General features: G+C 40.6%; 1 protein-coding gene across 4 annotated transcripts in view; it reads right to left on the reverse strand.

Moving 5' to 3' along the window:
- The window catches only part of ptbp3 (polypyrimidine tract binding protein 3), a 92,215-nt gene that overhangs the window by 27,640 nt on the left and 51,647 nt on the right, over positions 1 to 12,928 (reverse strand). For all 4 annotated transcript variants that reach the window (XM_078214067.1, XM_078214065.1, XM_078214069.1 and 1 more), the window contains 2 exons: positions 9,689 to 9,858; positions 3,002 to 3,148 (listed from right to left, as the gene is read on the reverse strand). In XM_078214067.1, the coding sequence (XP_078070193.1) occupies positions 3,002 to 3,148; positions 9,689 to 9,858 (317 nt within the window). The remainder of the gene's footprint in view (positions 1 to 3,001; positions 3,149 to 9,688; positions 9,859 to 12,928) is intronic.

The raw sequence follows: 12,928 nt of genomic DNA on the forward strand, positions 1-12,928 counted from the left end.
AGATCATTTTTCAATTCCTGGTGACTCCGGGCCAATTCTGTAGGGTTGGCAATCTTATTTTAGCTAGCTGCACAGCTTTGTAAACCAAATCAAGAGGCCCACATTTAAAATAGAATCCTTGCGTAACAAGGCTTTGGACAACAGGTTTTTCTGGTTCCCGCTAGCTTTGTTATTTGTCTGTCTTGTAGCAGGGCCCCCATCAGGGGCTGGAATTGCAGAAACTCAATCATTTGAGAGGATTTGACAAGAATTTTCCATAGTATTTTTACTCCTTAGCTACTGGGTCGTTCTCTGGTTTATTGCTCTTCTGCAGGGTTACATAGGGTGTGGGCAGTGCAGGTGAAGAGGAGAAAGGATGTAGTTACGATGTTGCAGCCAACATAGCGTGGGGCAATTTGATGAAGCAGCTTGTATTTTCCTATCTGGCAATTTTAGTTAATTAGGACATTGCTGTAGCACAATTTGCATTTGTATCAAACAGCAGATACCACTATATGAACAATCTGTGCACCTGTTTAATGATATAAATGAAGGGCATGTGCCAGTGTTCGTACAAATTACACATATGTCTAATGTTGTGGTCTTGGAGGAGCATTACAATAAGCTGCATAAATTGGGGCACAACCACAATTTATAAAGTGTTTTCCTGAACCCCCCCAGATCAGTGCTCAAGAAGCACTGACACCATTCGGCTAAAAATTCAGCTGGTGTCAGAGTGGGGTAGGAAGGAAGAAAATCTAGCAGGGTCTGTGCTCCCAAATTCACCACAAAACTAAAGTGAGAAATATTTATATCTTAGCCTGACTGGAAAAGCATTTTGAGAACAACAGCCCTAAACAAGTGGTTCTTTTAAACCACCAAAATGGAGTGGTTAATTCTATAATTTAAAATATTGGTTCCAAAACAAGCAGAAACAGGAAACCAGAGGAAAAAAAAAGTCCTTTAAATCTTTATAATTTCTTCCAAAGCTTTGATGCCCATCGCTGAAACAACTGAGTACAGCTGCACATGAAAACACATTCACAAGATGAAGATTAAATACGGATGATGTGTAATGGTTTGAACAATGAAGATAGTATTGAAGTAATCTCATTTTACAGATGTGAACTAATTCCTGTCAGGTGATGAACTTCCTGGTTTAGATGAGCGAAACAGACTAAAATAATTTCAGCACAACAGTTAGAGCGTTTTATATTAGTTTAAAAAGCACCAAGTAGAACTTTCTTAGAACCAGTTCAACTACAGCTGAAGTTTTATTCTTGGTCCAATGTGACTCCATTTTAAAACCAACATATTCTTCGCAAATGTCGTCTCTTTTTTTGGGCCACTCCCAGGTCATGAGTGCAAGAATTTATCAGTAAGTCATGCCAGGTCATACATTTCTTAATTGTCTCCAACCCATCAGCTGTTACCAAAGGCAAAATAGATGTTATAGGCATGTTACAAACATAAAGCAACAGTCTATAAAATAAAGAAAACCTATGAACTTACAGAGGTCAAATTCTGCTTTGTTGTTGGGTTCGGCTCAGTGCAGCAAAAGTAGTTTCACTTTCATGATCATTTTTTTTCTTGCCCGAGGCTTTCAATTTGGCTCATTGCCAACTGTTTGCTGCTAATCCAGATGACTTCAAACTATTTTGATTTGTTTTAACCCTTGCAACATCAGTATAATCACTATTACATAGAAATTATATTGAATGTGCAGCTCAGAAAAAGGCCATCTTGGCTGAACACGTCTTCGATGGTCCTTCCTTGAGCCTCCTATCATCACTGCTCATCTAACCCTATCAGCATACCCTTCTACCTTGTGTGCTTATTTAGCTTGCCCATGAATTAATCTGTTATTTATCCCAACCATTCCTTGGAAGAACGAGTTCCATATTCTCCAGACCCTCGGAGTAAAGCTGTGTCTCCCGAGTTACCTATTTGATTATGGTCCCTTGTTTTGGACTCCTCCACAAGCAGAAATACGTTCTCTGCATTGATCCAATGACATAATCAGGACCTGGTTTGGTCACAAAAATTAGACCAACAATCTGAAGCTCAATGCCAGTATGAAATTCTAACAGCAGCTCTTTGCTTGCATCAATCCACCTGTCTAGTCCACCTGCTACAAAAAAAAGGGGGAAAGTACCCAGGGAAAATAGTTACTAAATTCATTACTTTGCAGTATGGGGTATATTTTTGAAGTTTGCCTTCAGTTTGGTTACAACAGTGCAGGTGGACAAGTATGGGAACACCAAAATGGAAATGGGAAGGGGCAGGGAGGAGGTGGAAGAAAACCTGGAGTTGCCAGGGTAAGGTGTTGCTGTGACCAACCACAGCAAGTCAGATGGGAAGTTGTTGACAAAGCAATTCTAACACCGATGTTTGGTCTCCACAGTGCAGTGTTGACTCCACCCTGGACAATGAACACAGCTGACCAGATTTTTTTTAAAATAAGCAAATTATCTCGCATGCAAAATCCACGTACATCAGTTGCAGCCTGTGCTGAATTATTAGACCAACTTCCCTCTTTCTTTCCATTAGGACAAGCTTTCAAAGAAGGTATACCGTTTAAACAGACATCCTTAGCAACAGCTTACTATGTTAAACACAAGGTCTTCAGGCAATGCTCTCAATAAGGTGTACCCTTATGTGACCAAGCCGCAACCTGAAAGGTAGTAGCTGCCCACAAGTTGTCCATGCACAATTTAAAGGGACCCCATATTAGAATGTACAGGGCATACAAAAAAAATTACGGGGGACATTGGTTCAGGTTCTTCTACCTGCATCCAGCTTCCCTTAAAACAAATGAGAGGCAAGCCTCTCCTTTCCATGAAGGAAGGGCAATCCTGTTTTATATTTTTCAAAACCATTGTGGTTTCTACCTTTTTCGTTACGCTGAGAAAATTTAGCTGGACAAACAATTAATTTCAGGAGCATGGCACCATGCCTTAAAAAAATAGACATACATAATGATGCATTTACAGATGTAAAGATATATAAAGATTACACTTACGCCTTGGTTGGGCAAGTTGTCGGTCTTCAGTTCCCGGTGGTTGGAATACTGGATGTAGATGGGCTGATTGCGGAGGTGTGGAGTGACTGTGGTGTAATAGTTCACCATAGTAACAGCTGCTTCTTCTGAAGCCATTTCAAGGAAAGCCTGCAAGAGCAGGAGGGGGGAATAACACTTGATGACAAAACTAACACAACATTTCTTATAAAAATACTCATAGAGATAAATCCCCACCTTAAACCATAATACATGAGAGAATTCTGATCACTAATGCTGATTATTAAAAACTGAATCTAAAATTGTCTTTTTTGACATTGCATTGGCCCCTCATCTAAAATGAGCTATTCCAGTAGATGTCATAATTCAAGTTCAGCAGATAATGCAAGGGACGTGGCTGTGATTCAATTTTAGACATTACAGAAATGGTCTGCTGAGAATCAGGAACCGCAGCAAATTGTACAGTTAAAAAAAATGCATTGTCTTGTGAGAATTACTCATATGAAAAACATAAACAAGCTGCTCTGATATCCACAATATCCATGATTTGTCGTCCCCATTTGACAGGCCAATGCTCCAAAAATAATCCACCCGCTGCCGACATTGGGGCTGGTAATAAGGGTTTAAAATGCTATCCAATCTGTTTGAATGCAATTACATGACAGACACAAATATCAAATTACTCAACACGAGTACAGAATATTAATCTTTTGCGGGCAGGGCAAATTACTTTAAAAAAAACACCGAGATTGATTTTACTGCCACAACTTTATTTTCATATTCAGCTTCCCTTCACATAAAATAACATTTGCCATGCCAAAGCCAATAACCCATCTCGTCAATTTATGGATGAATAGGCCAGGATTTCTGGAAATACAGAAGTGCCTATACGGTACAGTAGTTTTTTAAAGAACTGTATATCTGTCTAATGTAGGTGTAATGGAGTTAGATTTTCAAGTTGTAGAGGGGTTTGGCCAAACCCAATTGGAAAATTTCAATTTTGCGCATCTCATCTTAGAAAGGTGAAGTGAGAGTATCAAGGAACGTGGAGCACGGAGATCCAAGGTCTTGAATTGACCGAATGGCTCAAGAAGACAAATAACCACCTTTTGTCCTTATTTTATTGGTGCAAATGTTACACTGAATCAAATTCCAGTTTATTAATTCACAGAAAATTGTTACATTGACTAAATCTAGCGAGAAAGCTGTGTTTTTCAATCAGTAACTGGTTGAGATGTGTAAAATTACAAGATGATCTGAACCAAAAAGAAGAAAGTGAAGCAACAGGATGAAACAAAAAGTCTTTGCCCTTGCAAGGATGGTTTGAAAATCTATTTTAAGGTGATGGCAAACAGGTAAACACTGAGAAATGGCAATATTTGTCAAAATGTTACAAAACAAATGAGTGAAGAGCCAAACTGGCTCAAATCGTTGACTCTTTCTCCCTACAGATGCTGCCAGATCTGCTGATTTTTTTCCAGTGTGTGTTACAAAATGTGGTTTCATTTGTTAAACAATGAGAGTGAGAAAGATGTGGGCAGCAAAAGGATTTGAAAAGAACCTAGGGTGAGAGATTGTAAAATAACTATCGACATGTTTGCGGTTTGGCTTGGTGGCAGAGATTTATTTTTCTCTTCACCAAATGTGACACATCAGACATGGATTTTCTTCCTTTACCAGCTGTCTCATGGCACTGCTCACTGTACCAAGAGATTATGCTCATTTAGAAAAGGTGTGTTATGCTATGTCACATCAGGGTCAATCATTTATTTGCCGGATATCAAAAAATTTTTACTAGCGCTTTGGCATTTAAAATCACTGACAAGGTTCATTATTCTGTGAAAACTGTAAATGAGTGGTCTTTCCTTTTATCGTAGACCTAATTTCCTATTTCAAAAGTTTGGCACATACAGATGTGTGGCATACAAGATGTACCAGTTGCTGGTACATATTTTAGGAAGGGGTGGGGTTAGGTTGCACTTGATTAGTGTGCACAAAGTTGGGCCTGGACTTTGGCAGCATTGAGGCTGTGGAAGCTATAGCATTACATGGTCTGGCCCTGCTGAAGCTTGGCCGAATCTATATGGGGATTTAGTTCACTGCTGGATTCGGACTCCGTCTGTCAAAAAGAGAGAAAAGGAGGACACTCATTTTGCCAGTCTACCTTTCACTCTGCATTGCAAACTTACTGGAGATTTCAGCTTTCAGACATGTCATGAGAAACATAAAAAAAGTAGTAGGCCATTCGGCCCTTCAAGCCTGCTTGGCCATTCGTTATCATGGCTGATCATTCAACTCAATAACCTGGCCCCACCCTCTCCCCCATATCCTTTGATCCCCTTCACCCCAAGAGCTATATCTAACTCCTTCTTGAAAACAATGTTTTGGCCTCAACTGCTTTCTGTTCTAGTGAATTCCACAAGCTTACCATTCACTGGGTGAAGAAATTACTTCTCATCTCTGTCCCAAAAGATTTACCCTGTATCCTTAAGGCTATGGCCCTGGTTCTGGACACCTTTGCCATTGGGAACACCCATCCTGCATCTACCCTGTCTAGTCCTGTTAGAATTTTATGGATTTCTGAGATTCCCACCTCATTCTTCTGAACTCCAGCGAATACAATCCGAACTGACTCAAATCTCTCCTCATACATCTGTCCCACCATCCCAGGAATCAGTCTGGTAAAACTTTTCTGCACTCCTCTATAGCAATAATATCCTTCCTCAGATAAGGAGGCCAAACTGCACACAATATTCCAGGTGTGGCCTCACCAAGGCCCTGTATAATTGCAGCAAGACATTGCTACTCCTGTACTCGCATCCATTCATTATGAAGACGAACATACCATTTGCTGCACCTGCAGGCTTGCCTTCATTGACTGGTATACGAAGAGCTCATTGCACTGCCTGCCATTCAGAAAAAAACCCAGTCGTACTTAGTTTCCTGTCTGCCAACTAGTTTTCTATCCATCTCAATACACTACCCCTTGTACTTTAATCTTACATGCTAATCTTTTAGGTGGGACTTCGTCGAAAGCCTTCTGAAAGTCCAAATAAACCACATCCACTAGCATTCCCCCCCCCCCACTCTACTAGTTATATCCTTTAAGAATTCTAGTAGATTTGTCAAGCATTATTTCCCTTTTGTAAATCCATGCTGACTCTTTTCCAAGTGCTTTGCTGTAAAATCTTGGATAATGGACTCTTTTCTTCCCCATTACTGATGTCAGGTCTACCATTCCATTTTCTCTCTACCACCCTTTTTAAATAGTGGGGTTACATTAGGTAACCTCCAATCTGTAGGAACTGCTCTAAAGCCTACAGAATCTTGGATGATGATCAATATATCCACTATTTCTAGGGACACTTCCTTAACTACCCTGGGATATAGACAGCGGCACGGTAGCACAGTGGTTAGCACTGCTGCCTCGCGGCGTCAGGGACCCGGGTTTGATTCCTGGCTTGGGTCACTGTCTGTATGGAGTTTGCACGTTCTCTCCGTGTCTGCGTGGGTTTCCTCCGGGTACTCTGGTTTCCTCCCACATTCTGAAAGACATGCTGGTTAGGTGCATTGGCCATGCTAAATTCTCCCGTGTACCCGAACAGGCACCGACTGTGGCGACTAGGGGAATTTCACGGTAACTTCATTGCAGTGTTAACGTAAGCCTGACTTGTGACTAATAAATACAAACTTTACTGTGGAGAAGTACAGCATCCTATGTACTTGGGATAAAAATATTGATAAAGGGCTTTTCCACCTTAGCATGTTGGCACAGATATTTTCTTTTGTAAATGCGGATATACCATATACAATTCACACATCATGGTACAGAATATGTTTACAGTGAATGCATACTATTTGAGGTTTGATATAACATCTATTGGAACTACAAAGACAGACAGTGCAATCTTGTGAAACCGGGTGAAGGGCAGAGGAAAAATTAACTAGGGCACACAGACATAATTCAGCCACCATTTCGAAGTGCTGCACTTAGTTACAGCAATTTGGGAAGCGAAGTTGATTGGGGCACAGTTTTCTCTGCAGAACAGCTATCCATAGACATAGGATATGGAAAACTCTGCTTCTACAGCATCACTGGTGGGAGAGGGTAATTATAGTATGACAGGTTGCAGAGACAGTTTATCATAATTCTCGACAATCTCTGCCTACACACCTGTAATACCAAATTTAAGTGAACAAAACTCACTTTGGTAATCATTTGGAGCACTTTTAAATACAGCAGTATTTCTGTGATCAGGAATGCACTAACCAAAAGGGTGGTGGTTGCAGATTCAAAAAGGGAATTGGATAAATACTTGAAATGTACAGGGCTTTGGGAAAAGGGCAGTCGATAGGACAAAAAACAGCTCTTTTCAAGAGCAAGCACACACATGGTAGAATGCCCCCTGCTCTTCTGTGCTCCACTAGTTTCTGATTCTACTGAACTTCCATGAAAATATAACAGAGTTTTACTGAAAGTACATCCCTGGACATGTTGCTTACATTAAGTTGGATGACACTGTACTAGTTTGAGGATAGAAATGTTATTCCACCCACTATATATGCACTATTCTAATCCTAAATTAGAAGCCAAAGAGGTTAATCACTCAGGCAGTTTGCTTTTGATGGGAACTTTGCCCTCTTTTTAGGTCAAACCAAATAAACAAACTCAGATTAAGTCAGGACAAAAAACACATCAAGCAATTTTGGCTCAATTTCAACTGCCCAGATCATACAATGCTGTGGGTACTGCTAAAAAGTCTCACAACACCAGGTTAAAGTCCAACAGGTTCACCCGGCAGCAAAATCCACCAGCCTTCGGAGCGCTGCTCCTTCGTCAGGTAAGTGGGAGTGGACATACTCAAGTGTCAAGTGGACAAAGGAACAGCGCTCTGAAAGCTAGTGGCTTTTGCTACCAAATAAACCTGTTGGACTTTAACCTGGTGTTGAGAGACTTCTTACTGTGTTTACCCCAGTCCAACACCGGCATCTCCACATCGTACTGCTAAAAGTCAGGGGCAGAGCAAAATCTAACTCCCATCACACATATGGGGATTATATTTCTAGCCCTTCCTTCAGGGCTGCGTTACAACAAGCATCATCTTGCTGAATGCACTTCATGTTACTCACACAATTCATCAACAGCAATTGTAAATTTCAACACCCAGGTCCATGAGATTTCACACAAGTCCGAGACTCCATAGATGCAGCATACCAACAATGGTAAATATATTTCTGGGTTTGTTTCCTTCCTCCAAAAGGAAAAAGGTTATTTCTAAGAATTGTGACAGATTTAATAGTATGCCCAAGTTCTCCCAAATTTAATTACAAAAGCATTGTTTGAAAATCAAAAAGGGTTCTTTTTTGCTTTGTGCGCCGCATACATTTTGACCAGCATCTTGGTGATCATATCAGGCTGGTATGCAGAGAGTGTGAAATATTAGATATACAAGCTGCTGAAGGCTTTAACAGTATTTGCCTAGTCAACAACTTAATTGTAATAAAAGCAAAGGACCATTGATGCTGGAAAATCTGAAACAAAATAGAAAATGCTGGAAAAACTCAGCACGTGTGGCAGCATCTGTGGAGAAAAATGAGTTTGTATGGCTCTTCCAAAGGAGTCACAAACTTGAAAAGTTAACACTATTTCTCTTTTCACAAATGCTGCTGGAACTCAAATTGCAGTGGAGATTTTGTCATAAGGCCAGCATCGCAAAAGGAAGTTGTTGATGGTCCTTTTTCCCCTCTAGTGACAGCTTTTTTAAAAGCATATGAGCAAACCATCTTCATCTCAATTACTTTGCATTAAATGCAAAGTTTTCCCACCAAGAGCAGCAACCTACATGTCTGAAAGGTTGGTTCATGTTATGGTTGTATTGAAAAAAATCAGCTTTCCTTTTGAGAAGGGGTAGAATTACAACAGTTAGCCAAAGTCTCTGTGGAAATGTAGTCAGGATTCACATATAGAACATGATACCCAGAAACAGTAATAGAGGGTGGGACATTAAAATCTAACTGCAATCTCATGCAAGCAAGGTGTGGTACATTTTGTGCTTGGCTTCCAACCTTCACCCTTTTCATACTATGCATCATCCTTGATAGAAGGACCAGGGAGCCCACATTCTCCCACACAACTGCCAAGCCACTCATCTCATAAGCCGCTAAGTAGATGGGCGAAAGCATGCCATTTCCAATCTCAGCAGAGTAGAACCTTGTCTCTGCTCTGCATAGACATGATTGTTAACTTCTAAATGGGAGCACCTGCTGACACAAATGCACATTCCACCATCTTATAAGAGACTCTAATACTCAAAAGGCACAATGGAAAGGACATGCACCCTCATGTTTATTCTTGCACCAATTTCTAAACACATTATAATCTGGTTTTCTTCCTTTCAGAATAGAATTTTTAAAAATTAAATAGTTCATAGAGAATTCAAATCTCATTCTTATCCAAAACGAGCAACATTCCTAACCCTGAAAACTGCACTCTGAATTCAAAATGTTTCAAGTTTCTGTACATTTGTCCAATTAAAATCACAAAAATTGCTGTACACGATCAAAACTTCTGAAATATATGAGGGCATTTAAATATTTTAACTCAAGATATTTCAGTGTAGTGCCAAAAACCTGCATTTCTATGGGCATGAAAAACGCATTTCAGTCGAGAAAATATACGAATTCACATACCTGATTTTTCCCTTTTAACATCAATAGATTAGTGACTTTGCCGAACGGTAAACCTAGTGAAAGGACCTCTGTTTCTGAAACCTCATTTGGAATCTTACGAATATGAAGAACACGAGAGGGAGGGTTTGGAGATCCGTCTCCTTTAAATTTTTTGGTGTCGTTTCCATTAGCTTTTAAAAAAAGAGGGGAAAGTACTATTATTCATGTTATTTCTTTGGGTTAGCATTGCACAGAATGCCCCCTTATATAGAACATTTGACACCAAGGTTGCAGCAGGTACAAACAGCTAAGCAATTGTGCAACACACACACCACCATAATGAATCAAGTTATATCTGTGCATGCACTTAAACCTAAAGTTTATTTATTCGTGTCACAAGTAGGCTTGCATTAACATTGCAATGAAGTTGCTCTGAAAGTCTCCTAGTCGCCACACTCCGGCACATCTGTTGAATTTTGCTGTTCCACAATATGCGACCAATACAGGAAATGAAAGTAGGCATCCTGACACAGGTTCAAGTCCCAATCTGAGCAAAATCAGTTGTGCTCGATGACTGGGAACCTCAAATCTTGAATAAAACCTCAGGACTAAGGCAAGAATTCCTATCTCCTATTATCCAGTGACCATCTGACAGCAACGTATGAATATCAGTTCAAAACAAGATTAGGAATACAGTTCCATTCTGTTCACACTCAGTACTGCTACACATTTCCGTCAGCAACATTACTTTGAGCAGAAGCCAGAGAGACCCAACCAGCTTCGACAAAGAGCTTCTCTTCATCATAAGGTCAGAAATGGGGATGAACGTGGATGACTGCACAATATTCAGCACAATTCGCAACTCCTCAGATACTGAAGTAGCCAAGTCCATACGCAGCAAAACCTGGGCAACATTCAGGCTTGAATATGGCAGGTAACACTCAAACCACACATGCACTAGGCAATGACTTCTCCAACGAGAATATCTAACCATCTCCTGATGGACATTTAACAGTTTTACCATCGCTGAATCCCCCAATAGTGTGCACAGGCAGGAGGGCGCACACAGGCAGGCAGATAGGTGCGCGCACACAGGTATGCGGATGCACATACAGACAGGCAGGCAAGCGAGCGCACACTGAGACTGGCGGGTGCGCACACAGACTATTAGGTCACTCCTCAAAAATTCCTTCACTGAGAAAGACGATCTAGCCTATACCTGAAAAACACAACTCAGTTCTGGCATCATCCTTGCAAATCATTTTTGCACTCTCATGCCGCATTATTCTAAAAGGGCAGCCAGAGTAGCAGACAGTACAAAGAACAAAGTACAGCACAGTACTCCAAGCATAGTCTAGCCAAAATTCAATACAAGTTCAGTATTCTATGCTCCTCATCATTTTATAAATCTCTATAAGGTCACCCCATATCCTCCTATGCTCCATGAAAAAATGTCCTAGCCACTTATAATTCAAACCTTCCAGTCCCGGTGACACCCTTTTTTTTTGGCACCCTTTCCAGTTTAATAACATGCTTCCTATAGCAGGGTGACCAGAATTGTATGCAGCACTCCAAATGTGACTACAGCAATGTCTTGTACAGTTGTAACATCCCTTCCCAACTCCTGTACTCAATGTTCTGACCAATGCATGGATTTCCTCCGGGAGCTCCAGTTTGCTTCCATACTCCAAAGGTGTGGTCAGGTTGACTGGCCATGCTAAATTGTCCCTTAGGAGTCAGTGGGACTAGCAGGGTAAATGCATGGGGTTGCGGGGATAGGGCCTGGATGGAATTGTGGTTGGTGCAGACTCGATGGGCCAAATGGTCTCCTTCTGCACTGTAGGATTCTATGATTCTCCAGAGGCAAATAGACATCACACCCATTACCTCCAACCAGCACATAAGCAATGAGTCAACACAGCTCCTCAGCACTGGTAATCACTCATCTGTTCAAAATGTGGACATTGCATACGAGCCTAAGGTGCCTACAAACAAGGAGATTACTGAGGGGGACAGAAATATTGGGTTAAATGACAGATTGTTTTCCAATTTTCAGCTGGAGTCACCTCAATTAAATACACAAAAAGCTCATGACAAACCACCCAATATGGAGACTGCTCGATTTCTTAGCAACACGGATTGAATGGGAAAATCTGGAAGGTCAAGAGAGAATGAGCTGAAAGCAGGTCCAGAACTGACTACCACAGTCACAATTCAAGAGCTTTGGCCAACAAATTCCACCTCCAACAGAAACTAAATCTGGTGAACTGACTCGCCATTGTTCAGAGTTTGCAGATGGTGATGAAAGGACCTAACAGAGCTCAGCATCAATCTCATCAATGCTGGCAGTCAAACAGCAATTCCCAATCTGCAAATAACCTTAAGCAATGATTTAATTTCAGTTTCATTGACAGTTTTCATCGGCAGGACAAAATAAAAACAAAAATCAAGGAGAGAGAGATGTGGGCCAAACAACTTGCTAAGTCAAATTATGACTCCTTTGCAAATCTTTTTTTTTTAAATCACTGCAGAAATGCAGCTTCCAGACAGTGTGACATCAGAGAGCACCTGCAAAGTTCAGAAACATCCCTTTGTGAGCCTTGATGACATCCTTGTAAGACTGGCTGAGAGAGCAAGACAGTCTTGTGGAACTAAATCATGACAGTGCTTTAAAAGATGGATTTTCCCCAGAACTATCTGATTGACTTTTGGCTTAAAGTTCCTTTGGAATATCCAGAATTGCCCAATAAGGCAGTAAAGTTTCTGATGTTGACAAAGGTAGCTTATAACCTACCTTTGCAAATCTAGATTGTCAGAGCTCGTCGCATTGAAGACCAAATATCAGAATAAATTAACATTGAGACCATCATGCCAGGACCCAGCATCCAGAGTTTGACATTTAATGCTCAAGCTTTTTGTATGTTTGACCAATTAATTTAAATAACCTTTATGGATAATGCTTTTGGTCTTCCCATATTTAGCTAGACAAAATTTCTGCTTTTACAGTATTGAAAAACCAGTCTGATAATTTAGAGGGTTTACTGCGATGGAACAGAACGTAAGTAACATTGGATTTTATTAAAAATAATCTTCATTGCTGTTTCTTAATTTTAAACTGGGGCTTTTGGCTGAAGCAGGACGGTTATGATAGCTAACCTGAGTTATGGTCTGTGACTCACGAGAACTAAAGACACATTGCAACATCAGAAATGTCACACCTTGTTATTTCTGAGGAGTTATTAATCTTTTAATCTCCACATT

Source organism: Mustelus asterias, chromosome 6 (assembly GCF_964213995.1).
Source record: "Mustelus asterias chromosome 6, sMusAst1.hap1.1, whole genome shotgun sequence".
NCBI lineage: Eukaryota > Metazoa > Chordata > Chondrichthyes > Carcharhiniformes > Triakidae > Mustelus > Mustelus asterias.